Source organism: Bos javanicus, chromosome 25, assembly GCF_032452875.1.
Source record: "Bos javanicus breed banteng chromosome 25, ARS-OSU_banteng_1.0, whole genome shotgun sequence".
NCBI classification, from domain to species: Eukaryota; Metazoa; Chordata; class Mammalia; order Artiodactyla; family Bovidae; genus Bos; species Bos javanicus.
In genome coordinates this window covers 3,856,130-3,882,567 of record NC_083892.1, presented here as the reverse complement: position 1 = coordinate 3,882,567, position 26,438 = coordinate 3,856,130, and the positions used below count along the sequence as shown (strand labels likewise).

The following is a 26,438-nucleotide window of genomic DNA, read 5'->3' as shown; positions in this document are numbered from 1 at the left end:
GCTGCAGCCAGAGCTCGCGGCGCCGCGGTGTTCGGGGCGAGCCGGCGGGGGCAGGTCCGCGGCGCTCGCGGCGTTGCGAGCTGGAGGCGTGGCGGGTGCCCGCGCAGCCAATCGGCGGCGAGGGTGGGCCCGGGCGCCACCAGCTGACCGCGCACCCGCGACGGTCGCTGGGCAGCGAGCGGCGGCGATGGCGACCGTGATGGCAGCGACGGCGGCGGAGCGGGCGGTGCTGGTGAGGCGCGCGGGCCGGGCCGGGCCGGGCCGGGCCGGGAGGGAGGCGGTCGTGGGCCGCGGCGGCTGACAGCGGGCCTATCCCCTCAGGAGGAGGAGTTTCGCTGGCTGTTACACGACGAGGTGCATGCCGTGCTGAGGCAACTGCAGGACATCCTCAAGGTAACCTCGAAGACCTGTGCGGGCGCCCACCCTCCCCCAGCGCGGCTACCTCCTCGGCCTCCTGAGGCTGCTGCGTACCCTACGCGCGGTGTTCAGACCAGGCCCTGCCCTCAGGCCCCGGACTCAGTCCTAGGACTTAAAAAGCGTCTACCCCGGGGCGCCAGCAGATAATTACCCAGTTCCACAAGCCGTCCTGCCAGGGCTGCGGACCTGGATTGAGCCCCGGAGTCGGGGAAGCTACTCTTTGAAATTGACGTTTAACTTCCTATCTGAAGGACCCAGCATTTTGACCTCAGCCAAGTCCTCGATCTCTTTGGGCCTCCCCTTTGCAAAAGGGAGATAGCAGTACCGCCCTCAGGGCTGTTGTGAAGATTAAAAAAAATAGCCAATGGAAATACAAAAAAATGTCCAGGCGGTGCCTGATAAGGCCAGAATTACCGGTTGCCATGACTACTGTCTTGCCAGACTTTGCTCCCCACTTCCAAGCTCGTCAACCAAACGGGGAGGGTGTCTCTGGGTCCTCTATCCTGTATGGGACACACGGTAGACCCCCAGAGAATGTAGAAGGAGCAGGTATGGGTTCAGGTAGGAACTGAAACTGGCCGTGGGGGAGGGGCCCTGGGAGCGGAGCTTATGGAGCAAAGGCTGGGCTGGAGTCGGTGAACTTTATTTACCCCACTCCCCTTTGCCCCCCAGGAGGCCTCGCTCCGCTTCACTCTGCCAGGCTCAGGCACCGAGGGGCCCACGAAGCAGGAGAACTTCGTCTTGGGCAGCTGTGGGTGAGCCTGGGCTCGGTGGAAACCGGGGTGGGGTTGAGGGGTGGACTTCTGGGAGGAGGGACCCTTAGGGATACCTTCTAGGACTGGTGGTGTGGCCATGGCCCAGCCCTGCAGACTGATTCCAGCTCCAGCGTCCAGAGGGTGTGCAGTGGGACAGGCTGGACTATCCTGTGAGAGCCCACTGAGAGGCTGGGGTGGTGGGGCAGCTGCAGGTGCTGCTCTGACCCCCACGTGTTGTAGCACAGACCAGGTGAAGGGCGTGCTGACTCTGCAGGGAGATGCGCTGAGCCAGGCGGTGAGTCCCCCGGCCCCTGGCCCCTTCCCATGCCACCAGAGCAGCCAGCGGGCAAGAGTCGGGGGGTGGGGGGAGGCCTCCTGCTTTAGCTCAGCTCTGCCACCCACTAGCTGTGTGAATCTGGGCAGGATCCTTGACCTTTCTGGGCCTCGGTTTCCTTGTTTGAAAATGACAACAACCCCCGTAACCTGCTTCTGAGATTGATGTGTTACTCCATTGAGAGGTGGGTGGTGGGTGGTGCTTTGCACACGGCACTACCTATAGCCTGGCCCCGGGGTTAGGCTGGCCCCAGACCAACATCTTAACTCTGCACTTGATCCTGTAGCCGGTGCCAAGGCCTGGGGGAAGGTCCTCCTCCTCCTCGGGTGGGCATTACGTCCCTTGGCACCTGCAAATGTTCTCCATCTGCCCACAACCACTCACCTCCTCCCTCCCAGCAGAAGCCACCTTTCCCTTTCATTTCTTTGTGGTTCCTCTTGGCCTGAGTTCCTGTTTCCTGTTCCCTGTTTGCCCCAGCCCAAATGGCCATGTTCTTCCCCCTCTCCCACATGGAGTGGCTCGGGCCCGAGCCAACACACACACAGTTTCTGCCCCCTGGCTCAAGGGCTCAGAGTGGCCAGCGGCAGGAGGACATCCTTCTGCCCGGCTTAGCCCACGCTTGCCTGGCAGGACGTGAACCTGAAGATGCCCAGGAACAACCAGCTGCTGCACTTTGCCTTCCGGGAGGACAAGCAATGGAAACTGCAGCAGGTAACTGGGCCCTTCCCTGGCTGGGGCCCAAGGCACAAGGGCAGGTAGGAATAGGCCCTTGCAGCGCTGAGGCCTCCAGGGCCGGCCGCTGCGGGGCCTTGTGGCTGCAGCAGGCTTACAAAGATGTTTCCTAGCAGTGCAGCTGGGGTGGGCAGTGCCTGGTCTCCTAGCCTGTCCTGTAATTGGGTCTGGCTTCTGCCACCTCCCTCTCCCCTCTCACTGGCCACCAGCTGTCTCCACTTCACGGCCTTTGCTTGGGCTTGTCCCTCTGCCTGGAGTCCACTCCCCCAACTTTTGCCACTGCACAGGCTTCAGCTAAAGAGTTGCCTTCCCTCGCCGCCGCCCGCCCCCCAATCACCTTGTTTCCTTGTGAAAGCTGAGCAGTCTATTATCTTGTGCCTTTCCTCTGTTACCCTCTGTCCTCCTTTGGAAAGTGAGCTGCAAGGGACCGGGGACTGAGGCCGCCTCACTGCACCAGCCAGGCCCGGCAGGCGGCACCCACCCCAGCCCTTCTAGGAAGATAGGCCCCCTCAGGGTAGGGATCCTAGGTTGGGCCCCCAGAGACCATGGGTGTTCTGAGGCTGGCACCTTTCCCTGCCGAGGCCAAGCCCACTGACCGCTCAGTGGGCCCTGCTTTTAGATCCAAGATGCCAGGAACCACGTGAGCCAAGCCATTTACCTCCTCGCCAACCGAGATGAGAGCTACCAGTTCAGGACGGGAGCAGAGGTCCTCAAGGTGAGCCACCTCAGGAGTGGGAGAGCCTGGTTCCCTGACCACTGATTGGTCCCCTGGGAAGCTCTGCCCCCACCCTCAGGTGAAGCTGAGCGTCAACCCTTCACCTCTCGGTGTACACCATGTCCTTCCAGCCAGTTGAATGGCTCACGGCCCAGGCCCCAGAAACAGATGTGGGTTCTGATCCCAGGGCCTGCACTACGAGCCAGGCCACCTCAAATCCCTTACTTAGCCATTCTGTGCCTCAGTACCCTCACCTGATAAAAGGAGGGGACAAGCTGTCATGCCTGCCATCATGACAACGCGGGTGACGTTGCTTCTAGTAAGCACCCAGTAGATGGGAGCTGCAGGTATTACTGTCAGGAACAGAAAAGCTTCTGTAATTAACAAAGTGAGTCCACGTGGTGTGAAGGGACAAGATGAGCTCAGGTTCCCTGAGTTCACGCTTTAGCCCTGCCTCCAACTTGCTGTGTGTCCTCGGGTGGTTTGCATGCCATCTCTGGGCCTGATATGAAAACTCGAAACCAGATGGACCAAAGTCCCTTTCAGAACTGTGAGTGTCCTTTGGGGTGTAATGTGCAGCCCAGTAATTCTGCCTTTCCCAGGAGCCAGGTGACCCCAGCAGCAGCTGGGTGAAGAGCTGGAAGCAGTGGGCACTGGGTCTCTGAGAGCTTTGCTCCCACACAGAGGGAGGGGATGAGTCTCCAGAGGTTCCACCATTCCCCAGCCGTGCGGCCTTGGACCTATGGAGCTTCAGTTTCCTTCTTCACCTGTGAAAACAGGGCTCCTGTCCACCTTAAGGCCTCAACTCACCCATCCCAGTGCCTCCTCAAGGAAGCCCTCCCTGACTCCTTACACCCAAACTGAGTTAGGGTCCCTCCTTGTAAGCTCCTTCACTGCCTGAACCCTCATCCTCAAAGCCCTTGGCCCCCTGGGACTGACTTCCGGGCTCCTCCACCCCAATTGGACCAGGACCCCGGGTCCCAGACAATAGAACCTTCCGGATGGGTGGTCAGCAGCACAGATGTCCTGCCCCCACCCCCAGCTGGAGTCCGATCAACCGCATCTTTAGCAAGCCCCCTGCTGCAGAGGTTCAGGGCCTGAGTCTGTGAGCCCCAGGGAAGGAATTGGGAGCTCCCGTAACTTGGTTCCTCCTGATGGGGCTGCCCTGGCAGCCACTGTGACCAGCTCTCCTCCCCCAGCTGATGGACGCCGTGATGCTGCAGCTGACCAGAGCCCGCAACCGGCTCACCACTCCCGCCACCCTCACTCTGCCGGAGATTGCTGCCAGCGGCCTCACGGTCAGTGCCTCAGGCCCACCCCTGCTCCAGGAGAGGCGGGAGGGACACAGGGGTGCCAGGGCGTCCTGCAGGCCCCAGATTGTTGACAGAGTTCTCTGTGCGGTTTTCTTGGATTGGGTCTTTGGCTTCCATTCTGAATCCCCAAAATATATCTCCCCCCACCCCTCAGACGGGTCACTGGTGTCCAAGCCCAGTGGTGCAGTAAGTTACCCGGAGCACCTGGCAAGAATCAGAAGGCCCCAGTCCACGGGCTGGGGACTGGGATTCCCCCCATAATGGTTGGAGGGGCGGGGGTGGGACATACCTGCTGGCCCTCATCCCCCCTGGATGCTCGGCCCTCCCCCAACAGCGGATGTTCGCCCCGACCCTGCCTTCTGACCTCCTGGTCAACGTCTACATCAACCTCAACAAGCTCTGCCTCACCGTGTACCAGCTGCACACCCTGCAGCCCAATTCCACCAAGGTGAGCCCCGACCCAGCCTGCCCTCGCCCGCCCTGTGGTCCCAGGCCTGACCCCACCTGATGCTTTCTTGTTTAGAACTTCCGCCCAGCCGGAGGCGCCGTACTGCACAGCCCCGGGGCCATGTTGTAAGTATGCTACCTGAGAGGGGTCTCAGGAGCGCCCCCGCCCCTCCTAGGGTGGGGCCCTGGCCCTCTGGGCCGCCCTCAGGGCCCCTCTCGTCTCCCCTCAGCGAGTGGGGCACGCAGCGCCTGGAGGTGAGCCACGTGCACAAGGTGGAGTCAGTGATCCCCTGGCTCAACGACGCCCTGGTCTTCTTCACTGTCTCCCTGCAGCTCTGCCAGCAGCTCAAGGATAAGGTGGGGACACGGGGTCAGGGCCGGGCTGGACCTCACCCCGAGGAGGCCAGCCAGTCCACGGGCCATTCAGCCCCTTTTGGGGTGGGGGCGGGGATGCCAAGGGCTCCTTGTGTGTCTCCAAAGCACCCCCTGATCTTAAGATCTGTTACACTCTCTGTGCACACCAGTTAGGGGTGGGCCATGATGTCACTCAGTAGCACTGTCTTCCGGCTGCTTGGCCCTTGGGTGACAGGCTGCAGCAGGGCAGATCCCCGGCCCGACCCCTCATCACGTCCTCCGTCTCCCTCCTCCCCAGATCTCTGTGTTCTCCAGCTACTGGAGCTGCAGGCCTTTCTGAACAGAGCGCCCAAGAGCCTGTCCCCTGGGAGTTGAGCCCAGGACGTCCATCCTCCCTACACACACCCCCACCCGAGCGCCGGCCAGGGCCGGGTACTGCAGGCTATTTATTTCCCCCTTCACACGACCCTGCCTGTCACCCCTGCACAGACAGGATGGAACACGATCCGCTGGGAGGAAGGGACGCCGATGGGCTTTTTGTTTTGGATGGGGGAGGTGAGGAGGCACAAAGTGGCCTCCAGTCCACACCCTGGCCTCCCGACAGGGCAAAAGCCTCTGGACTTGGGCTGGAGCCAGGCTCTCCTTCCTTCCCCCTTCACCTTCTGCCTGGCCCCACCCCTAGGAGGGCGAGGGGCAGCCACACACACCCTCACGCTTGAGCCTGAGGGGTGGGCTGGGAGAGAATAAGGACAGAAGCCCCCCACCACAAGCTATAGTGTCCTTGACTGCATTCACTCAGCAGCCCTGGTGGGGTGTCCAAGAAATAAAGATTGTCCGACTTTGCCTGGAGCCCTTCTGTCTGTCTGTCTGGGTGGGGACCTGGCCAAGGGCCCCTGATAGTGAGCCAGGCCGAGTACCCAGAGACTTGGCCTCCCAGGTACTGAGGGGCTGAGAGGGCTGGTGAACAGACAGTGGCTGGGTGGCTACAGCATGTCACCTAAGGTCTCCTGGTAACAGCCATGCCAGCTGAAGGCTGGGGAACCCAGTAGGCTCTCGGTGAAGCCGTAAGGACCCGCACTGCCCACCCTGATGGGACGAGCTCTAGACTCAGGCTTTGGCTGAACAAGGTTTTGTTATTACTCTCCAGCAGGGCAAAGACAGGGAGGCAGGGACTGTCCGCATTAAGGGTCCAGGCGAAGTTATCAAATCCCTGGGGTAGGGGTGGATTCCTGCAAGAGAGGCACAGTCGGGCCAGTGACTTCACTCCTTGGCCCCCTGCCCAACCTACTGCAGCTCCTCGCTGTCCCAGTGCCCGCCCGGCCCTGGTGCTCGGAACTCACCTTCTGGGACCCGAAGGAGCAGCTTTGTCAGCAGGGTGTGCAGGGAATACAGCTGCCACAGCCGGGAATACAACTGCCACAGCAGGGAATACAACTGCCACAGCAGGGAATACAGCTGCCACAGCCAGGAATACAGCTGCCACAGCCGGGAATACAGCCGCCACAGCCGGGAATACAGCCGCCACAGCCGGGAATACAGCCGCCACAGCCGGGAATACAGCCGCCACAGCTGGAGTTGATGACAAACAGCAGCAGGAGCAACACGACCACTGTGGGCAGGACGGGGGTCCAGATAAGGCCCTGGGCCTGGGAGGCTGATGGGGGCCGGGGCTGAGCGGCACTCACCGAGGCCGAAGACAAAGGCGATGGTCCACTTGGAGTGGAAGAGCAGGATCGTCCACTCCATCTCAGCTGGGAGGTCCTGGCTGCCACCTGCTCCAGCCACCCCCAACAGAGGGCCCCTCAGAATCTTGGCTTCACTGGGGCTGCTGCAGGCCAGCCCTTGCACTGTCCTCCCACACCACCCCCTGCAGTCTGACCCCTACCCTGCTTCTCTCCTGCACCTCCCCTGACCCTGGCCTAGGCAACCCCCTTCCCACCCGCCCCCCAAAGCAGCCCCATCCCCGGACCCCCACCTACCTCGGAACTGCCCCAGGCGGCTCCTAGGTCCAGGGAGCACAGATTGCCTCCAGCTTCCAGGTCCACAGGACCTGAGGCCTTAGCAACCTGCCCCGCCTCCCACCACTCCCCCAGCACAACCCCACCCCCCAGGAGCTCAAGAGAGGGCGGGCCCTGTGCCCCACAGCTGTGCTTTCTGCCTCTGAACCTCCGCAAGTGCTGCGGGAGCAGGCAAGAGGCCACAGGCCTGGTGGCCTTTTTACTCTGGGTCACTTTTTCTCAAAAGACCAGAGTAGCAACCTGGGACAGCCTGGCCCTCAGCCTCTGTTGGCTTCACAGGTGAAAAAAAGACAGAAGAAGACGGTGGTGGGTTGGAGGGATCAGTTCAGGTCAGTAGCTCAGTCGTGTCCAACTCTGCGACCCCACGGACTGCAGCACATCAGGCCTCCCTGTCCATCACCAACTCCCGGAGTTTATCCAAACTCGTGTCCATTGCGTCGGTGATACCATCCAACCATCTCATCCTCTGTCATCCCCTTCTCCTCCTGCCCTCAATCTTTGCCAGCATCAGGGTCTTTTTCAATGAGTCAGTTCTTTGCATCAGGTGGCCAAAGTATTGGAGTTTCACCTTCAACATCAGTCCTTCCAGTGAACACCCAGGACTGATCTTTAGGATGGACTCTGGATCTCTCTGCAAGTCCCAGGGACTCTCAAGAGTCTTCTCCAACACCACAGTTCAAAAGCATCAATTCTTCGGCACTCAGCTTTCTTTATAGTCCAACTCACATCCATACATGACTACTGGAAAAACCATAGCCTTGACTAGATGGACCTTTGTTGGCAAAGTAATGTCTCTGCTTTTTAACATGCTGTCTAGGTTGGTCATAACTTTCCTTCTAAGGAGTAAGCATCTTTTAATTTCATGGGTTAGAGGGATGCTGCTGCTGCTAAGTCACTTCAGTCGTGTCTGACTCTTAGCGACCCCATGGACTGCAGCCTACCAGGCTCCTCCATCCATGGGATTTTCCAGGCAAGAGTACTGGAGTGGGGTGCCATTGCCTTTTCTGGTTAGAGGGATAGAGGGAGGTAAAATTGGAGACAAGGAGGTGAGGGGAGGGAGAAGCAGTTAACCTGTCCACCACCCGTGCCTGGGCAGCCGTCTTGTGCCTGGTGGCACAGCTGTAGCCTCCAGGGTTCTCGCTGTTCTGACCCTCACAATGACCCCGCAAGATGATAGTTAAGGTCACTTGCATGAGCTCTCTCCCCAGAAACTGGGGCCTGGGGGCCCCTGACACAGCAGCTGGAGGCGGCTCTCACCGGCCCCCTGTCCCCATAGCAGGGGCCAGGCCATGTCAGCACTTGGGACTGGCTGTAAACCAGGTGGACACATCTGCGTGTCCCTTGAGCTTACAGTCTTGCTGGGAAAACATGTTGGCTAGCATTAGACTCTGCCTGACCCTACATGGGTTCACCTTTGTTTACTGCACTTTCACAGATGGTGTGTTTTTTTGACAGATTGAAGGTTTGTGCCAGCTTGAGTTGAGTGAGTCTTGTTGGTAGCATTTTTCCAGCAGCATTTGGAAACTTTTTCATCATTACTATATTTGTTAGGGCACTCTGTGATTAGTGGTCTTTGATGTTGTTTTGGCATTTTTCAGCAAAGTATTTTTTAGTTAAAATTTGTACATTTAGACACAATGCTGTTGCACACTTAATAGACTACAGTATAGTGCAAACAGCTTTTATGTGCCCTGGGAAACCAAAAAATCCATGAGAATCATTTTATTGTAGTATTTGCTTTATTGTGAGATTCCCGCTCCAGAATTCTTGCCTGGAGAATCCCATGGACAGAGGAGTCTGGCGGGCTACAATCCATGGGGCTGCAAAAAGTTGGACATGACTGAGAGACTAACACTTGCTTTATCGTAGTGGTCTTGAACTGAGAAGAATGGCTGTACGTACATTACCCAGTTGATTCCTCACGGCAGTCCTCAAGCAGGTATATTTGCTAGTCCCATTTTACACATGTGTACACTGAGGTCTTGAGGAGTTCACCAGCTAGTTCAGGTCATACATGTAATGTGTTCATTTCCTGTTGTTGCTGTGACATACTACTGTATACCAACTTAGTGACATATTGCAAGTGTATCATCTTACAGTTCTGGAGGTCAAGGTCTAAAATGACTGAGTAGGACGGCTTTCCTCCTGTAGATCCCCCAGGGGAGAATCCATTCCTCGGCTTTTCTAGAGGCCTCGAACCCCTGTTCCTTGGTTCATACCCCATCCCCATCCTCACACCTCTGGCTCTGCCCTTCCTGCCTCCCTCTCATAAGCATCCCTGTGATTGGTTCATAGGATCATCTCCCCATCAAAATCCTTAGTCACATCTGCAAAGTCCCTTTTGCCACGTAAGGTAACATATTCAGGAGTTCAGATGAGAATGTCTTTGGGCACCATGATTCTTCTGATCACACCCAGCGAGCAGGGAACTCAGAACCCAGACCCAGGCATTCAAACCTCAAACCCCGGAGCCCTTGACCACTGTAACAAAGTCTCCTGTGCTGGGATCCTTGTCTTAAACCCTCCATACCCCGCCCCCAGCCCCGCCCATCCCATTCTGAAATCTCAGATTGGTGTTGCCCAGGAGCGGTAGCTTTGAAATGACTATTCTAGTGCAAAATGGAAGGGATGCAGCCACTGTAGAAACCAGTTTCTGGCAGTTCCTTGAAAAGTTACGCATGGAGTTGTCAGGACCTGACAGTTCCACTCCACTCCATGTCCACACAGGAACTTGGATGCAAATGTTCACAGCATCATTTTTCACAGTAGCCCAAAAGTGGAAATACCCCCAAAATATCTGTTAACTGATGAATGAATAAACACAACGTGGTCACTCCACGGGCTTCCCATGGAGTGGGAAGGTGGCTCATTGGGTAAAGAATCCGCCTGCAATGCAGGAAATGCAGGCAGACTCGAGTTTGATCCCTGGGTCAGGAAAATCCCCTGGAGGAGGGCATTGCAACTCACTCCAGTATTATTACCTGGAGAATCCCATGGACAGAGGAGCCTGGCGGGCTGCAGTCCATAGGGTCGCAAAGAGTCGGACACGACTGAAGCGACTGAACATGCAGCCAGGGTCTCTCCATGTAATTTAATATTATTCGGCCCTGCAAAGGAATGAGGCATCAACCAACACACACTACAAAGTGGAGGAACATTGGAAAGACGGGTGAAAGAAGCCAGACAGAAAAGGCCATGATTACGTTTATAGGAAATGTCCAGAGGAAGGGAATCCATAGAGACAGAAAGTACTGTTTGCCAAGGTCTAGGGCAGGGGTTGGGAAGGGGTTGCTTAGTGGTGATGGAATTCCCTTTTGGGGTGGTGAACATGTCATGGAGTTGGATAGGGGTGGTAGCTCTGCAGCATTGTGAATGCGGCAAAGCACAGATCTGTGCATGTTAAAATGGCTAGCGGTTAATTTTATGTTCTGTGGATTTTACCTCAATTGAAAAAAAAAAGCAAGGAGGGGAGGTTAACAACTGTGGTCCGTGCCCACCCCTCGGCCTGACCAGTTAGGCAGGGGCCACTGTCTTCTCCTCTCCCTGCTGACTCTCAGTCTTCCTGTCTAGACCTCCAGGTGCTTCATTTGTTTATTTTCATTAAAGAAAATCTGAGGTACTCTTGAGTCATCAAAAGACAAAAAATTACCGGTACAACCCCCACCCCCCAGCAAGATCCAAGCAGAGCGATGATGGGGGACAGGCCACAGCAGGACACGTTTCTAACCGGTCAGACCCCGGACTGGGGTCCTGTTCCCAGCCCTAACACCCACCTGTGTGTGACCGGAGGCCCAGCCCCAACCCCTCTCTGCCTCAGTTTCCTCATCTTAAATGGGTGAGTGGAGATCTCCCCCCTTGGGCCTCTGTGAGGGTTGAATGCAGTAATTGATACAAATGTTCCCTTGGCACAATGACCGCAGTAGAAAACGCGCACTAAATGGCCACGTGTCACTCACCCCACCTGTGCGTGCGATCCCCTCCAGTCTTGGTTCTTTGGATACGCTGGGCTCACCTGCCCTCTGCCGTCTGCTCTGATCACTTTGCCCTCAGCTTTTCCCAGTCCCTGTGGGGCTTCCCTGGTGGCCCAGATGGTAAAGAATCTGCCTGCAATGCAATGTTCGATCCCTGAGTGGGGAAGACCCCTTGGAGAAGGGAATGTCTACCCATTCCAGTATTCTTACCTGGAGAATCCCATGGATAGAGGCACCTGGCGGGCTGCAGTCCACGGGGTCGCAGAGAGACAGACACGACTGAACGACTAACATTTTTTCCCCAGTCCACAAGGCCCAGTGCCTTGAATGGTCCCTGTGGGCATCTTCCCACCAGAATCCCACATCACTCACATGTGACACTGCCACAGAAAGTGTTTTCTGGGCAGAGGCGCTGATTTGCTTATTCCCAGAGGCAGATCCTTCTCCCGTGCCAGGTGGGTCCCCATGTCAGTGGTGCTGTTGGGTCGTCCTCACAGATCATTCTCCTCTGCGTGGAGGAGGAGGCCAGGCTCGCCGAGTCCCTCTAGCTGTGGCGTCAGTTGTAGCTTGAGGGAGTTCTCCAACGGGAGCAGCATTGTGTTCTGGGCAGGCTCTGTCCCAGGCTCCAACAAGCCCCACTCCTGTCCTCCAGGCCCTGAAGGTGACATTTAAGCCTCTGTCTTCAGATGTGTGGATGGTAGGGGAGCAGAAGACAAGGCAGGCAGGCAGGGACAGAGGTTGCTGGGGCTCAGGACAGAGGAGGCGAGTGGGTCGGGCAGAGGGGCTGAGTCTCAGTGAGAAGAATGGGCACGACAAGCCACCACATGCTCCTGGAAATGGTCTGACTGGCATGCATCCACGCCTGACCCTCTGCTGTGGCTGCTGTTGCACCGCGACAGTGGAGTCGAAGAGCAGTTGCAACAGAGATCTTATGATGGGCAGAACTTAAAATCTATACTATCTGGCTTTTTACAGAAAACATTTGCATACATCTGAGACAGAAGATTGCTTGTGGCTTAGAAACTCAGGTGCCAGGAAACAGGCAAGAAAGAACTTAGTGAAGCAGACTTATTATGAGAAGGATCTTATTGGGGAGGCGTTAGGGAGAGGTGAGGACTCTGGCAAACTGGAGAGCATGTAGCCCATCTGAAGAGGGTGGCGAGGGACTTCCCTGGAGGTCCGGTGGTTAGGACTTAGCACTTTCATTGCCAGGACCTGGATTCAATCCCCGGTCATGGAACTAAGATCCTGCAAGCCATGCAGCATGGCCAAAAAACAAATAAGTAAATAAAATAATAAAGAGGGCAGCTTGAGTCAGCTGTGGGCTGGACCCAGAGTTGCCAGGGATTATAAATCTCTTTGCTGTTCAGTCACTAAGTCATATCCGAATCTTTGTGACCCCATGGACTGCAGCACACCAGGCTTCCCTGTCCTTCATCCCCCGGAGCTTGCTCAAACTCATGTCTATTGAGTTGGTGATGTGTCTGTCGGTCGGTGAGATATACCAGAAATCTAGACATCGATGTGAACAAGAAAAGAGACTGTAGAGGTGAGCATGTGGACACAGCTCCCAGTTCTGCCACTTCCTCACTGTGTGACCTTGAACCGCTCTCTGGACCCTTATGTAAGCTGGGGCTTCCCAGGTGGCACTACTGGTAAAGAACTGCCTGCCTGCCAACGCAGGAGACAGAAGAGATGAGCCCGTTCAGTCCCTGGTTCGGCAAGACCCCCCCGCCCCCGGAGGAGGACAGGGCAACCCACTCCAGTGTTCTTGCCTGGAGAATCCCATGGACAGAGGAGCGATGGGCTACAGTCCTTAGGGTCGCCAAGTCAGACACAACTGAAGCGACTTAACACACTCAGGTCTAGTAACAACACTTACTCCCATGAAGACCATTGACAGGTTAACATCCTAAGGCTCCTAGAACAGTTGTTAACACAGACACAACACAGAGCGTGTTGACAGAATGACACCAGCAATGGACGAGCCAAAGAAAACACACACCCAGGTGTGCTTTCCGCTGTCTTTTCTGGTCACGGGTTTCCTTCCCTGACAGAGTGGTTTAAGGGCATGGAAGCCAGAGGAACCCTGGGCAGTCCCGCTGTGCCTCTTACCAGTGACCTTGAGCAAGGGAGTTGCCCCGGGGCCCTGGCTTCCTGTCTATAGAACCAGGCTGGTGTCATTGTGAGGGTTACAGGGTACTGGCCCGAAAGGGCCTGGAGGCGTGGCTTACCTGTCCCTGTCCCCAGCCCCCTGCTGCAGCGGAGCCCTGGGTGGGGGCTGGGGCGGGGTTCAGGGGAAGCAGGTGGAGCTCAGATTCTTCAGTTAACTGTCACCTGTCCCCTCCCCCTCACCACACACACCAGGGTCTGCCAGGACAGGGCAGTCCCCCAAGGCTTCCACAGGGACCCAAGGCCACCAGGTGCCACACAAGGCTGCCTCTCTCCATCTGTGTCCCCACCATGGGTCCAGCCCCTGGCTTTTGCCAGACGGGCCACACAGCTGCGGGAGCCTGCCTGGGCCGAGGGTGGGGGAGGGACAGATTCCTGGGGCTGGTGCATCTCAGAAAAGGGGTTCAGTCTCCCTTGAGAGGCAATGCCCCCAGGCGCCCCGTGCCAAGCTCCATGGGCCATGGGGACTTAGCGGGAGACATAGGTCAGGGGATGTGAAGCATGGGAATGTCTGGGAGCAGGTCTCAGGAGTCAGGGTTCAGAGATGAGAATTCAGGTGGTCCCCCTCTGGAGCCCCAGTGACCCCCTTCTTCCCACCCTGACCCAGATGACAGGCACCGTTGTTCCTTGGCCCCATGGACCCCTTGAGGCAGTCCCCCTCACCCAGTTCATCACGGGCCTCCAGCCCAAGGACCCTCTCCTGCGAGAGGCTTGGTTATGTGGGCATCGAGGCTGTGCTGGACCAACTCAAGATCAAGGCCATGAAGATGGGGTTTGAGTTCAACATCATGGTGGTGGGTGAGTGAGGGGTCGGGGCTCACAGGAGGACTGAGCCACGGACACCACCCTGTGGGCCTGGGCGTGTCACCTCTCGGAGCCTCAGTCTCCCCATCTGTAAAGTGGTCCTGACAGTTGTACCTCAAAGGGGTGTGGTAGGTAGAGAAGTAGGAAATGCTGAATCATGAAAAGACAAAAATCACCCAAGAAGCCCTGACTAAACCCAATCAGAACATGAAAAGAGGAGGCTGTGTGTGGCAGGAAGTGGGGACACCCAGACTTAGATGCTGGTCCCAGGATTTAATGCCCACCAGTGTGTGACCTGGGCCCCTGACCCCTCGCTGCCTCAGTTTCCTCATGGGGTTTAGCATAGTGCCTGCCATCTAGGAGGCTCCCCATGGGTCACCTGACCTGGAATTGCATTTTTATACATGCAAAATTTGGTCGGTCAAAAGCTACACTTCTCTGACTTCCCTGGTGGCCCAGTGGTTAAGACTCCAAGCTCCCAATGCAAGGGGCCCACGTTCCATTCCTGGTTGGGGAACTAAGATCCCAGTTGCCACACAGTGCAGCCAAAAAAGTAAATCAATATTTAAAAAAAAAAAGACATCAGTTAAAAAAAGAAAACTACACTTCTCACAAAATAAACTGGACGCAATGGAACACGAAATGTCAGATATATAGCACCAACTAAGCGTATTATTCTAAGGAGGGGGCACCCAATAGAAATGTCATGAGAGTCACATCCATAATTTTAAATTTCCTAGTAGCTTCCTTTAAAAAAAGAGAAACGAGAGAGATTGATTTTAATCATCTCTTTTACTTAACCCAATACGTTCCAAAAATACTATCATCTTGACGTATAATACATAGAAAACATTATCCACGAGATTGTTTGCATTCTTGTTATCATATCAAGTTTGCAAAATATGGTTTATTCCTGTACACTGACAGTGCATCTTGGTACAGATTGGCGCGTGACCGTATTGCCGGTAACAATAGCCAAGGGTGGCTCCCACTCTGAATATCGAAGCCCAAAGGGCAATTTCAGCTGTAGATACAAACGTGCATCCTGCCCTGTGATGTAGGATGTTTCCTACTGCGGGACAAGGTCTGTGGAATTGAGAAGCCAGCACAGCAGGGAGAGTGGACCATCTACAAGTACAGACAGCACGGAGATTGTCGTTTTTCAGTCACTCAGTCATGTTTGACTCTTTGAGACCCCATGGACTGCAGGACCCTCACTTCCCTGTCCTTCACTACCTCCCGGAGTTTGCTCACACTCGAGTCCATTGAGTCGGTGATGCCATCCAACCATGTCATCCTCTGTCACTCCCTTCTCCTCCTGCCCTCAATCTTTCCCAGCATCAGGGTCTTTTCCAACAAGCTGGCTCTTTGCATCAGGTGGCCAAAGTATTGGAGCTTCAGCATCAGTCCTTCCAATGAATAGTCAGGGAATATTCAGCATGAGGGAATCTCACCAAGAGAAGCCAGAGACGAAAGAGCATGAGCTGTGTGATTCCCAAGTAGAGGGTGGGTGGGCAGAGCTGCTCCTTGATGGTGCAAGTCAGGAGAGTGGCTGTTAACAAAGATGTGACTGGAGTGGTCTTGGGTAGAACCACGTGTTCTGTCTCTTCACCTGGTGCTGCATCTGTCAGTTGTTTCATTTGTAAAAAGGCACTGACCTGCGCATCCGCAGAGGAATGGATAAACACAGTGTGGTCTACCCATCAGGTGGAGTATTACTCAGCCATGAAAAAGTATGAGGTCATGGTGCATGCTACAGTGTGGATGATGCTGAGTGGGAGCAACCAGATACAAAAGGACAAGTATTGCATGATCCCATTTCTATGAAGCATCCAGGGAATTCCCTGCAGGGCCTGTGGTTAGGACTCTGCGGTTTCAGTGACGAGGGCCTGGGTTCGAGCCCTTGTTAGGGAAATAATATCCAACAAGCTGCACAGCATGTCCACAAGAAAAAGGGAAAAAAAGAAGTATGTACACAATAGGCAAATCCATGAATAGAAAGCAGATTAGTGATTGGGGAGTGTGTGACTAATGAATGTAGAGTTTTTGTTGGGTTGATGAAAATGTTTTGGTGCTAGAGAGAGATGGCGTTTGAACAGCACTGTGAATGCACTCAATGCCCCTGAACTGTACACTTTCAGTGGTTAATGTTAATTCTTATTATATGTGTAAAATAATTTTTATTTATTCATATTTTATATAATCTTATATTTTATTTAAAAATAATGTTTTAATTTATTTCTGCCTCAATAAAAAACGGGGAAGGCATTGAGCTGGAGACTGGATAATACATGCTTTTCTGTGTTTATGTTATACTTAAAAAATGGTTGACTTTCTGAAAGAGTTTATTTGAGAGTTTCAGAAACATGCCTAGCTCTTCTGCAATTGTTGCTGCCCTGTGGTTACTCGCAGGACAGAGCGGGCTGGGAAAGTCCACCATGGTGAACACGCTCTTCAAGTCCAAGATATGGAAGTCCACGATGCCGGGTCTGAGGGTGCCCATGCCCCAGACGCTGCAGCTGCACTCTGTGACTCATGGTGAGTGAGCCCCCGTCACCCCACCCCCACCCTACCCACCCAGGCCCACTCTTCCTCTCCACTCTTCCCCACAGTCATCGAGGAGAATGGCGTGAAGCTTAAGCTGACCGTGACCGACACACCTGGCTTTGGGGACCAAATCAACAATGACAAGTGGTAAGTCCTCAGGGGAGGAAGGGAGGGCCAAGCCCTGGCTGCCCCTGCCCCTGCCCCTCCAGTCTCCAGGAAACATCAGGCCTGGAGCCACCTGGATGTGGCAACTTTGAGGCTCAGTTTATTCACCTGTACAATGGGTGTGTGCAGCCCTCCTCCTAGGATCATAGGGAGTCAAGTATGTAAAGGTCTTAGCTTGCTCTTAGCTTGCTGATGAAGGCATTGCTGATGAGTATGGCAAGGCAATAGAAGCCCACACTCCAGAATCAGGACCCCTGGGTTAAACTACTTGCCGGGTGTACAACCTGGGCCAGGCTGCAGATGCTCTCTGAGCCTCGGCTTCCTTTTTTGTAACTTGGGGATGACGACATCCCCTGTCCAGAGTTGTTTTAGGCTCTCAAGGAGATGAAACACACTCAAAGAAGCACCTGGGTGAGGCCTGGGATTCTTCATCCATAGACACCTGGCCTCCACCCCTTCCCCAAGGGACCCCGCTAACCTACACAGCTCTTTTGCTTGAATTAGAAAAAGGCAGTAGCATCCTTCACAGACAGGAGCCTGCATGGGATTCATCCCTACATAGCCTCATGGCGGGTTGCCTTTGTGCAGTGCGCAAACTGCACATCTGTACAGGGAAGCCCTGCAAGGGCAGAACACCCAGAGGACCTGGGGGGTGGTGGTGGGGACTTCTGGCAAGTTTCTGAGGATGGGCCATCTCCCGCCCCAGCTGGGACCCCATCCTGGGCTACATCAATGAGCAGTACGAGCGGTACCTGCAAGAGGAGATCCTCATCACCCGCCAGCGACACATCCCTGACACGCGAGTGCACTGCTGCATATACTTTGTGCCGCCCACTGGGCACTGGTGAGGTGGCTGAGCCGGCGGGCGGAGGAGGAAGGGACCCTGGCATGGGCTGTGGGCTGGCACCCGCTCATCGTGCCCTCACCACCATCGCTGCCCCACCTGAGCAGCCTGAGGCCCCTGGATCTTGAGTTCCTGCAGCGGCTCTGCCGGGCTGTGAACGTGGTGCCCGTGATAGCCCGGGCCGACAGCCTGACCATTGAGGAGCGAGAGGCCTTCAGGCACAGGGTGATCTGGGCGCCTGGGAATGAGTTTGGGGTCGGTGCGGGTGTGGAGGGGGCAGAGTTCACCTTAGAGTGGGCTGAGGTCACCTGTGTGTGGTCCGCAGATCCAGGATGACCTGAAGACTCACAGCATCGAGGTGTACCCTCAGAAGTCCTTTGACGAGGACGTCAATGACAAGATCCTCAACAGCAAGATCCGGGTAGGAGGCCATCTGAGGTGGGGAGGCTGGTGGGACTGTGTCTGGGTGATGCACTGTCCATTCATTCTTTTTTTTTTTATATATACTTTACAATATTGTATTGGTTTTGACAAATATCGAAATGAATCCACCACAGGTATACATGTGTTTCCCATCCTGAACCCTCCTCCCTCCTCCCTCCCCATACCATCCGTCTGGGTCGTCCCAGTGCACCAGCCCCAAGCATCCAGTATCATGCATTGAACCTGGACTAGCGACTCGTTCCCTATATGATATTATACGTATTTCAATGCCATTCTCCCAAATCATCCCACCCTCTCCCTCTCCCCATTCATTCTTTCCATCTGAAGATTTGTCTCTCTGCAACTTGGGGAAAAGTCATAGATCTCTGGCAGACACAAATCTCCACTCGCAAACAAGGTGAGCAAGAAATTGGTCATATCAACAACACCCAGAATGGAAGAAAATGTGTTCAAATGATATATTTGATAAGGGACGTGTATCTTGAATATAAAAAGAACTGTTACAGATCAACAATAAAAGACAGGTGGGACTTCCCTGGTGGTTCAGTGGTTGAGAATCTGCCTTGCAATGCAGGGGACATGGGTTCGATCCCTGGTCTGGGAAGATTCCACATGCCCCACCCCACCCCCGGGGCGACTAAGCCCATGCACCACCAAGTACTGGGCCCACGCTCTAGAGCCCATGAGTCACAGATGTTGAGCCCATGAGCCACAACCACTGAAGCCTGTATGTCCCAGAGCCTGTGCTCTGTAACAAGAGAAGCCACAGCAATCAGAAGCCCGTGCACCACAACGAGAGAGTAGCCCCTGCTCGCCCCAACTAGAGAAAGCTGGCACCAAGCAACAAAGACCCAGGGCAACAAAGACCCAGGGCAAAAATGTTACCCAAAAAAAGAACTCTGACAAGCCAACAATAAAAGACAAATAGCTCAATTTAAAAATGGACAAGGAGCTTCCCTGGTGGCTCAGGGGTAAAGAATCTGCCTACCAGTGCAGGAGACTCGGGTTCAGTCCCTGGTCTGGGAAGATCCCACATACTACGGAGCAAGCCCATGTGCCACAACTACTGAGTCTTCACTTAGAGCCCGGGAGCCGCAACTACAGAGCCCAAGTACCACAATTACCAAAGCCTGCTGACCCTAGAGCCTGTGTGCCACAAGAGGAGTCAAAATGGACAGAGACCTCCCCCGCCATCCATTGGTTAAGACTCATGCTTCCAGTGCAGGGGGCGTGGGTTCAACCCCTGGTCAGGGAACTAAGATCCCACAAGGCATGGCAAAAGAAAAAGATAATGACAAGTGCTAGTGAGGGTGTGGAGAGACCAGAACTTTCACACACTGCTTGTGGGAATGTCAAACGGTGCAGCCACTTCGGAAAATGGTCTGGCAGTTCTTCAAAGGTTAAACACTGTTATGATATGGCCCAACAATTCCACTCGCAAAAGAAATGGAAATCTCATGGCATTTTAAGACCAAAGAGAAAAAAATAAGTAAATGAAAACCTATTTTGGTATAAAAACTCATACACAAATGTTCACATAACAGAACATTTAGAATGATCTGTAACAAAAAGTGGAGACGATCTAAATGTCCATTAACCTGTGAATGGACAGACAAATGTGGTCTATCCATACAAGGGACTACTCCTCAGCCATCAAACGGAATAAAGTTCTGACAGATTCTACCATGTGGATAAACCTTGAAAACGTGATGTTAAAGTCAGACACAAACGCTATGTGTTATATGATTCTGTTACATGAAATGTCCAGGATGGACAAATCTACAGAGATAGAAAATAGATTTGTGGGACTTGTACTGGCGAAGGATTCCAAATGGGTCACAGTCGCAGCCGCTCCCCACGGAGGGAGCGTAGGCGGTCCCGGTCCACATCCCGGGAAAGAGAATGCAGGCGCCAAGAAAGGTCCCGGTCCCAGGAGCAAGGTCGGAGAAGCCGTTCCTGGTCCCCACACAGAAGTTGTTCCAGGTCCCCAAGACGACATAGATCCATATCTCCTTCCCCTTCTCGACTGAAAGAAAGAAGAGATGAGGAAAAGAAAGAAACAAAAAGCAACAAAAAGCAAAGAACGTCAGATAACTGAGGAAGACTTAGAGGGCAAAACAGAGGAAGAAATAGAAATGATGAAGTTAATGGGATTTGCCTCCTTTGACTCCACAAAAGGGAAAAAGGTGGATGGCTCTGTAAATGCCTATGCCATAAATGTATCTCAGAAGAGAAAGTATAGGCAGTACATGAACCGAAAAGGTGGATTCAACAGACCTTTGGATTTCATTGCATGAGCTGAAATGTTGAAGAATGATGTTTTTTCCCTCATCTTGATCAGAACAATGGATTTTTGTATTTAATATGCATCAAAAACAAGATCAGAGTCCTTCCTCCTTGTAAAGTAAGAAAATTTTATTTATGATGTATGTAGTTCACTTACCCAGCCTCAAAAAAAAAAGAAGTTAAATATTACATTTTTTTCCTTTAGGAAATATCATTTGGGGCAGTCGTCAACCCCATTTTTTGGTCCTTATTCCTATGGAAACTGTATATGTTTTTTTCTTGGATGCTCTTTATGACTTTTTAAAATACATAAAAGTAATCTGGAAGTAAGTTTCTCAAATAAAGCAATAATTTCTAAAAAAAAAAAAAAAGAAAGAAAGAAAATAGATTTGTGGTTTCCAGGGGCTGGGAGGTTTATGGTGAGATGGGGAGTGACTGCTAAAGGGTTCCGGCTTTCATTTGGGGTGAAGAAAGCGCCCTGGAGTTAGATTGTGGTGACGGTTGCACAATCTTGTGAGTATACTGAACTGAACCTCTAAAGGGAAGAATGTTATAGTGTGTAAATTATATCTCAATAAAGTTATAGAAAGAAAGAGAGAGAGAGAGAGAGAAAAGGATGGAAGGAAGGAAGGAAATAACTCATATCTTCATTTTCCCTGAAGCAACTGAATTCCACGTCCAAGCCCCAGTCTCCCTGTCCTTGTGGTACATTCAAAGTCAGTCTGTCTTGTTCCTAAAAAGCACCTGGGTGAGGCCTGGGATTCTTCGTCCATAGACACCTGGCCTCCACTGCCTTCTCTACGGACCCCGCTAACGTACACAGCACTTTTGCTCAGATTAGAAAAAAGCAGTAGCAGCCTCCACAGACAGGAACGTGCATGGGATTCAGCCCTACACAGCCTCGTGGAGGGTTGCCTTTGTGCAGTGCACAAAATGCACATCTGTACATGGAAGCCTTGCTTCCTGTCTGGCCCCCAGTTCCTCCACACAGTCTCTCTTTCCGCTCCCCACTGGAGCAGTGAACAGTATTTCCTGTGAAAGATCCAAAGAGCTTTGACCTTGTGCTTTCTGTCCCAAGGCCAGCAAAGACAGCAGCCTGGTCACAACTGGATTAGAGCTGGGGGAATAAAGAAAAGTTTTTCAAATTAACCTCTCAATAAATCATCCAGACATATAACATCTGTTGAGGGTCAAATACTGGCTGGTGCCTAATAAGTGTGCAACAGATAGCTATTTTTTTAATATTTATTTAATAATACTGGGTCTTAGATGCCTCACAGGAACTCCTAATTGGGGCATGTGGGATCTAATTCCCCAGCCAGGCATCAAATCCGGTCCCGTGCATTGAGAGCTCGGAATCTCAGCCCCTGGACCACCAGGGAAGTGCCCAACACATAGCTATTTGCCAGGGTCCAGCCCCAGTTGGATCCAGGGATTCCCTCGGGAGGACGGCATCAGCAACTGAGAGAAATAGAGAAAGAGATAGGAAAGAATTTTGCAGTTAAGAAGATAGAGGAGAGGAAAGAGGCTGATATTCCTTGGTTTACGCAGAAATCCAATAAAGCCCCAGCACAGGACTTGCTCTGTTCACGGAGGCCGCAGGTGCCCTCTTGAATAGCTGAAGGTGCCCAGCCTTAGGCACCTTCTCGAGTGGGTCTTAGAAGCCCAGGCAGGAAAGTGAACGCAGAGGGCCCCTGCGCTCCAGGGAATCAGCCTGAAAAGGAAAAGGAAAGAGAAAGAACAACATGGGGAGACCAAGCTTGATGAGCATGGCCCACACTTTATTTTCCAAAGTAGTTTTTATACCTTAAGTTGTGCATAGAGGATAATGGGGTGGTTGGGTTGGGAGGCAGGTAGAGTCATGCAAGGTCAGCAGTCCTTGATCCTTATCGAAGCCAGGCTTTCTTTCTGCAAACATATCATATGCAAAAGCTTTAGGTGATTTACATCAACTTCTGGCCAGGAGGACTGTTAACATTTTATGACCCTTTCTTCATAAAACTTACTTTTCTCTAAAGGTGATTATTCTAAAGTCAGGCGCCACCCTCTGAAAGCATTAGATAAAGCTGCATTCCTATAGGGCAAAATCGTGGTGGGCTATAACAAGAAAAGAATTAACTCAAGGGTCCAAGGTTACAAACATTAAAGCTACTACTTACATTTCTATACCAACTATATTAATCAATACACTCCCAGGGACACAGTAGGTAAGGGATATGGACACTTGGCAGCAAGCATTAGCTCAACAAAGAAATCCTCTACTAGTTCTAACAATTTTAACTCTCTGAGAAGCTCTGCATTGTTAGAATATCTTAAGCTTCCCGTGCCTCTCGTGGTTGGGAGGCTGTGAGCAATCACATGCGTAGCTGCAGGAGTCCGAACAAACCTGTCAGGCAAGCTAGAAAGTCTTCAGAGGGGTTTGAATTGAAACACTCCTATTATGCCCAGGAGACTTATTAACTAGTTTTAAGTTGATTTTCTTACAGAGAAAGGTGGTTGGGGATAGCCCCCAGTTAATGTCAGAGGAGTTGGTAAAAGTCATAAAATAGTAAAACAGACAGATTCTGGTTTTGGGGTAGATGCTCGGGCAGGTCCAGGGAGCCTCTCGAGCCCTGACTCGCCTTGCCCATTAGGGCTCTCCTGCATGACCTTGTCACGGGTAGGAACTCCCGTGCTGGCTCCTGGCAGTTATTATTAGCATCAATTTATTCCCCATCACAGCCTAATTCTTAAAAATAAAAACAAACCCCCATGCTGCACTTGAAAGCCTAATCTCCACTTGCAGCCACGAATGGGCTTCCCTAGTAGTCAGTTGGTAAAGAATCTACCTGCAATGCAGGAGACCCTGGTTCGATTCCTGGATTGGAAAGATCCACTGGAGAAGGGATAGGCTACCCACTCCAGTATTCTTGGGCTTCCCTTGTGGCTCAGCTGGTTAAGAATCCGCCCACAATACAGGAGACCTGAGTTTGATCCCTGGGTTGGGAAGATCTCCTGGAGAAGGGAAAGGCTACCCACTCCAGTATTCTGGCCTGGAGAATTCCATGGACTGTATAGTCCATGGGATTGCAAAGAGTCAGACATGACTGAGCGACTTTCACTTTCTAGCCATGAACAAGCAAGAAACTGGAATTTACAAAAGGGCTTAGCAAATCTTTTTTTTTTTTTTTTTTGGTGAAGGGCCAGACAATGGTATTTTAGACTTTGCTGCAATTACTCAGCTCTCCCAAAGTAGTATGAAAGCAAAATAGACAAGAGTAAATGAATGGCCAGGGCTGTATGCCCATGAATTTGACTGCTTTGGTCCAGGAGCCATAGGTTGCTAGCCCCTGGCTTACAATGTTCTCTCTTTCAAATTTCTTTTATTGAAGTATTGTTTATTTACAGTGTTGTGTTAATTTCTGGCTTACAGTAAAATGATTCAGTTACATATATAATTTTCCATTATGGTTACAGGATATTGAATACAGTTCCCTGTGGTATACAGTAGGACCTTGTTTTTATCCATTCTATATATAATAGTTTGCATCTGCTAATCCAAACTCCCAACCCCCCCTCCCCGATCCTCCTTCCCCTTGGTAACCACAGCTCTGTGCTCCACGTCTGTGAGTCTGTTTCCTAGGTAGATTCATTTGTGTCATATTTTGGATTCCACATATAAGTAATATCACATGGTATTTGTCTTTCTCTTTCCGACTTACTTCATTTAGTATGATATGGCATTGCTTCATTCTTTTTATGCCTGAGTGATATTCCATTGTGCGTGTGTGTGTGTGTGTGTGTGTGTGTACACACCCCACATCATCTTTATCCATTCATCTGTCAAAGGGTGTTATGCTGGTTCCATGTCTTGGCTATTGTAAACAGTGCTGTCATGAACATAGGGGTGTATGCATCCTCAAATTATAGTGCAAAATTGTCTCTTTTAGCCTTATAAAAATGGTTAAAGGTGATTGCTTTTCCTGTTTCACAGGTAAGAGATAGGACATGAATGGAATTGACATCACTAATGTACTCTGAGTAATGCTTGGTTTCCAAGACTTGTCCTGCTAAGCCTTTCATCATGCTAAGCCCTTCCCAAATATTCAGAGCCCTGCATCAGTGCTATCGAGTCTCCCATTTTACAGATGAGGAAACCAAAGCACCGATCAGAGTCTGTGCCCTCTGACTTCAGACATCTTGCTCCTCTTGCCACTTTCTGTCCCCACAAAGGGCAGAATCCTAAAGGTTCATACCTCTCTCTCCACGTCCCCAGTGGGGCCAACCCTCCCATCTTGTCTCCTCCCTGCAGGAGCGGATCCCCTTCGCTGTGGTTGGGGCTGACCGAGAGCACATGGTGAACGGGAGGTGTGTCCTGGGCCGGAAGACGAAGTGGGGCATCATTGAAGGTCAGTTCAGGGACCCTAGGGAGGGCTCAAGGGAGAACAGATTGAAAAGTGAGGCTCAGCCTCTTGCCCTTGCCATCCTTACACCCACCAGAGAGCCAGGTAGGGGTTTAAGCCCAGAGCTGGAAAACAGGCAGACCTGGGATCAATTTCCTTTGTGCTTCTGGGTGGCCCTGGGCAAGATACCCAACTCCCTGTTTCCTCACAATCAAATGGGTATCATGAAATCCTCAGCCTCACAGGGTGGGTGGAGGGGGAAGAACCACCACTTTGCATTGAAACCTGGCACCCAGGAGGCACCCTATTCATTCACCAGAATTTATTGTGGGCCTACTATGTGCCGGGCGCACTACGTGCAGTTCCTGAAGGGATACAGTGAAAGTGGGACCGACAAGGTCCTTGTGCCCACAGAGGTGGCCAGACAAGGACAGGTGGGGGTGCACAGAGAAGGAAACGTGTGGGGTCGGGGGGCACCTGAAGGAGCAGAGGGAAGTCCTGTGACTCAACAGCCGTCTATAGGAGCCACCTGTACCAAGGGCTGGGGACACAGCAATGAATGAATGAATGAATGGGAGGGGGGTTAACACAGGGAGAAATGTGGGGAGGGGCAAGCAGCGGCGGGGGGTGGGGGGTGCAGCATACCCCTGAGTGTGGGCTGTATGGTGCCGTGTCTTGCAGTGGAGAACATGGCCCACTGTGAGTTCCCCCTCCTGAGAGACCTGCTCATCCGGTGAGCCAGTGGGGAACCCGGGAGGCTGTGGGGGCCCCGGAGGATGCCCACAGCCCGCCCCACTGATCTGCCGCCCATCTCCCAGCTCCCACCTCCAAGACCTGAAGGACATCACCCACAATGTCCACTATGAGAACTACCGCATCATCAGACTGAAAGAAAGCCACGCACTGCCCCAAGGGCCCGGCTGGGTGAACCTGGCCCCCGCCCCACCCCCCGCCCCTACAGGCACCCGGGCCAGTCCCGGGCCTGCGAAGATGTGCCGGTGGGCCGAGGACAACTCAGACGAGGATTTCTAAATGAGTGCTGGGTGGCACCCCCAACACGCAGCTATGTACTTGAGCATGTATTAAAGGTGGACATTGCTTTTTATGAAACGCTGTGCTTTGAAAACATGAGGCATTTTGTAAATGACTTCTTTGAGCTATCCTCCAATAAAAGTATGGTTCTTTCTAAAGTAATAGTGTGAGACCCCAGGCCCTCGGGAGTCTTGAAGACCTGCGAGGGCTTGTCTTGGACAACTGGCCCCCTCTTCTGCCCAGAACCGGGGTCAAGGTCCAGATCAGGCGCAGCCCTCGGTCACAATGCCTCCCTCCCGCACAGGCGTCATAAGATGTGACCTGGAGCAAGCTGCTTCCTCTGGTGGGCCTCAGTTTCCTCATCTACGAAATGGGGATGAGACTATCCCCACACTACAGTGCTGCTGTGCAGATAAAACGAAGTGACTCAGGGAATGTGGCTACCACCTAGGAGACACAGTTCTCAGAGGTGGCGGGATAGCACATACCACCAGTCCAGGGAAGAGGCTGTGCCCCATAGGATGTGTGAGCACTTGCCAGGGCTCTCGGGATCCCTGCAAAGGAAATGGACTTCACCGAAGTCCTCACGGTACACCTGAGCTCCCCCAGGGCCCGGGCAGGGGTGAGCACCAGAAAGTGACCCTGGGGAGCATCAGTGGTGTCCCAGCTCCTGGTCTAAGCACTCCTCATCACCGGGGCAATCTTT

General features: G+C 52.9%; 2 protein-coding genes, 1 long non-coding RNA gene and 1 pseudogene across 3 annotated transcripts; 3 read left to right on the top strand and 1 right to left on the bottom strand.

Moving 5' to 3' along the window:
* Nucleotides 1–14: 14 nt before the first annotated feature.
* On the top strand, nt 15–5,916 carry ROGDI (rogdi atypical leucine zipper). Its single transcript, XM_061402522.1, has 11 exons — nt 15–232; nt 322–393; nt 1,090–1,172; nt 1,413–1,467; nt 2,137–2,217; nt 2,858–2,953; nt 4,153–4,251; nt 4,601–4,714; nt 4,790–4,839; nt 4,944–5,070; nt 5,366–5,916. The coding sequence occupies exons 1-11, from the start codon at nt 188–190 to the stop codon at nt 5,405–5,407; spliced, it is 864 nt and encodes a 287-aa protein (XP_061258506.1). The 5' UTR covers nt 15–187; the 3' UTR covers nt 5,408–5,916.
* Nucleotides 5,917–13,403: 7,487 nt separating this feature from the next.
* Nucleotides 13,404–25,890, top strand: SEPTIN12 (septin 12). Its single transcript, XM_061402521.1, has 10 exons — nt 13,404–13,479; nt 13,836–14,026; nt 16,445–16,570; nt 16,645–16,726; nt 17,451–17,588; nt 17,696–17,813; nt 17,914–18,009; nt 24,610–24,706; nt 25,382–25,433; nt 25,519–25,890. The coding sequence occupies exons 2-10, from the start codon at nt 13,864–13,866 to the stop codon at nt 25,730–25,732; spliced, it is 1,086 nt and encodes a 361-aa protein (XP_061258505.1). The 5' UTR covers nt 13,404–13,479; nt 13,836–13,863; the 3' UTR covers nt 25,733–25,890.
* On the top strand, nt 19,819–20,696 carry LOC133238898 (U4/U6.U5 small nuclear ribonucleoprotein 27 kDa protein-like; annotated as a pseudogene).
* Nucleotides 22,079–24,636, bottom strand: LOC133238900 (uncharacterized). The gene is made up of 2 exons (XR_009733668.1): nt 24,554–24,636; nt 22,079–22,226 (listed from the first exon to the last, which is right to left on the bottom strand). It is a non-coding gene; the product is annotated as an uncharacterized LOC133238900 (long non-coding RNA).
* Nucleotides 25,891–26,438: the final 548 nt, after the last annotated feature.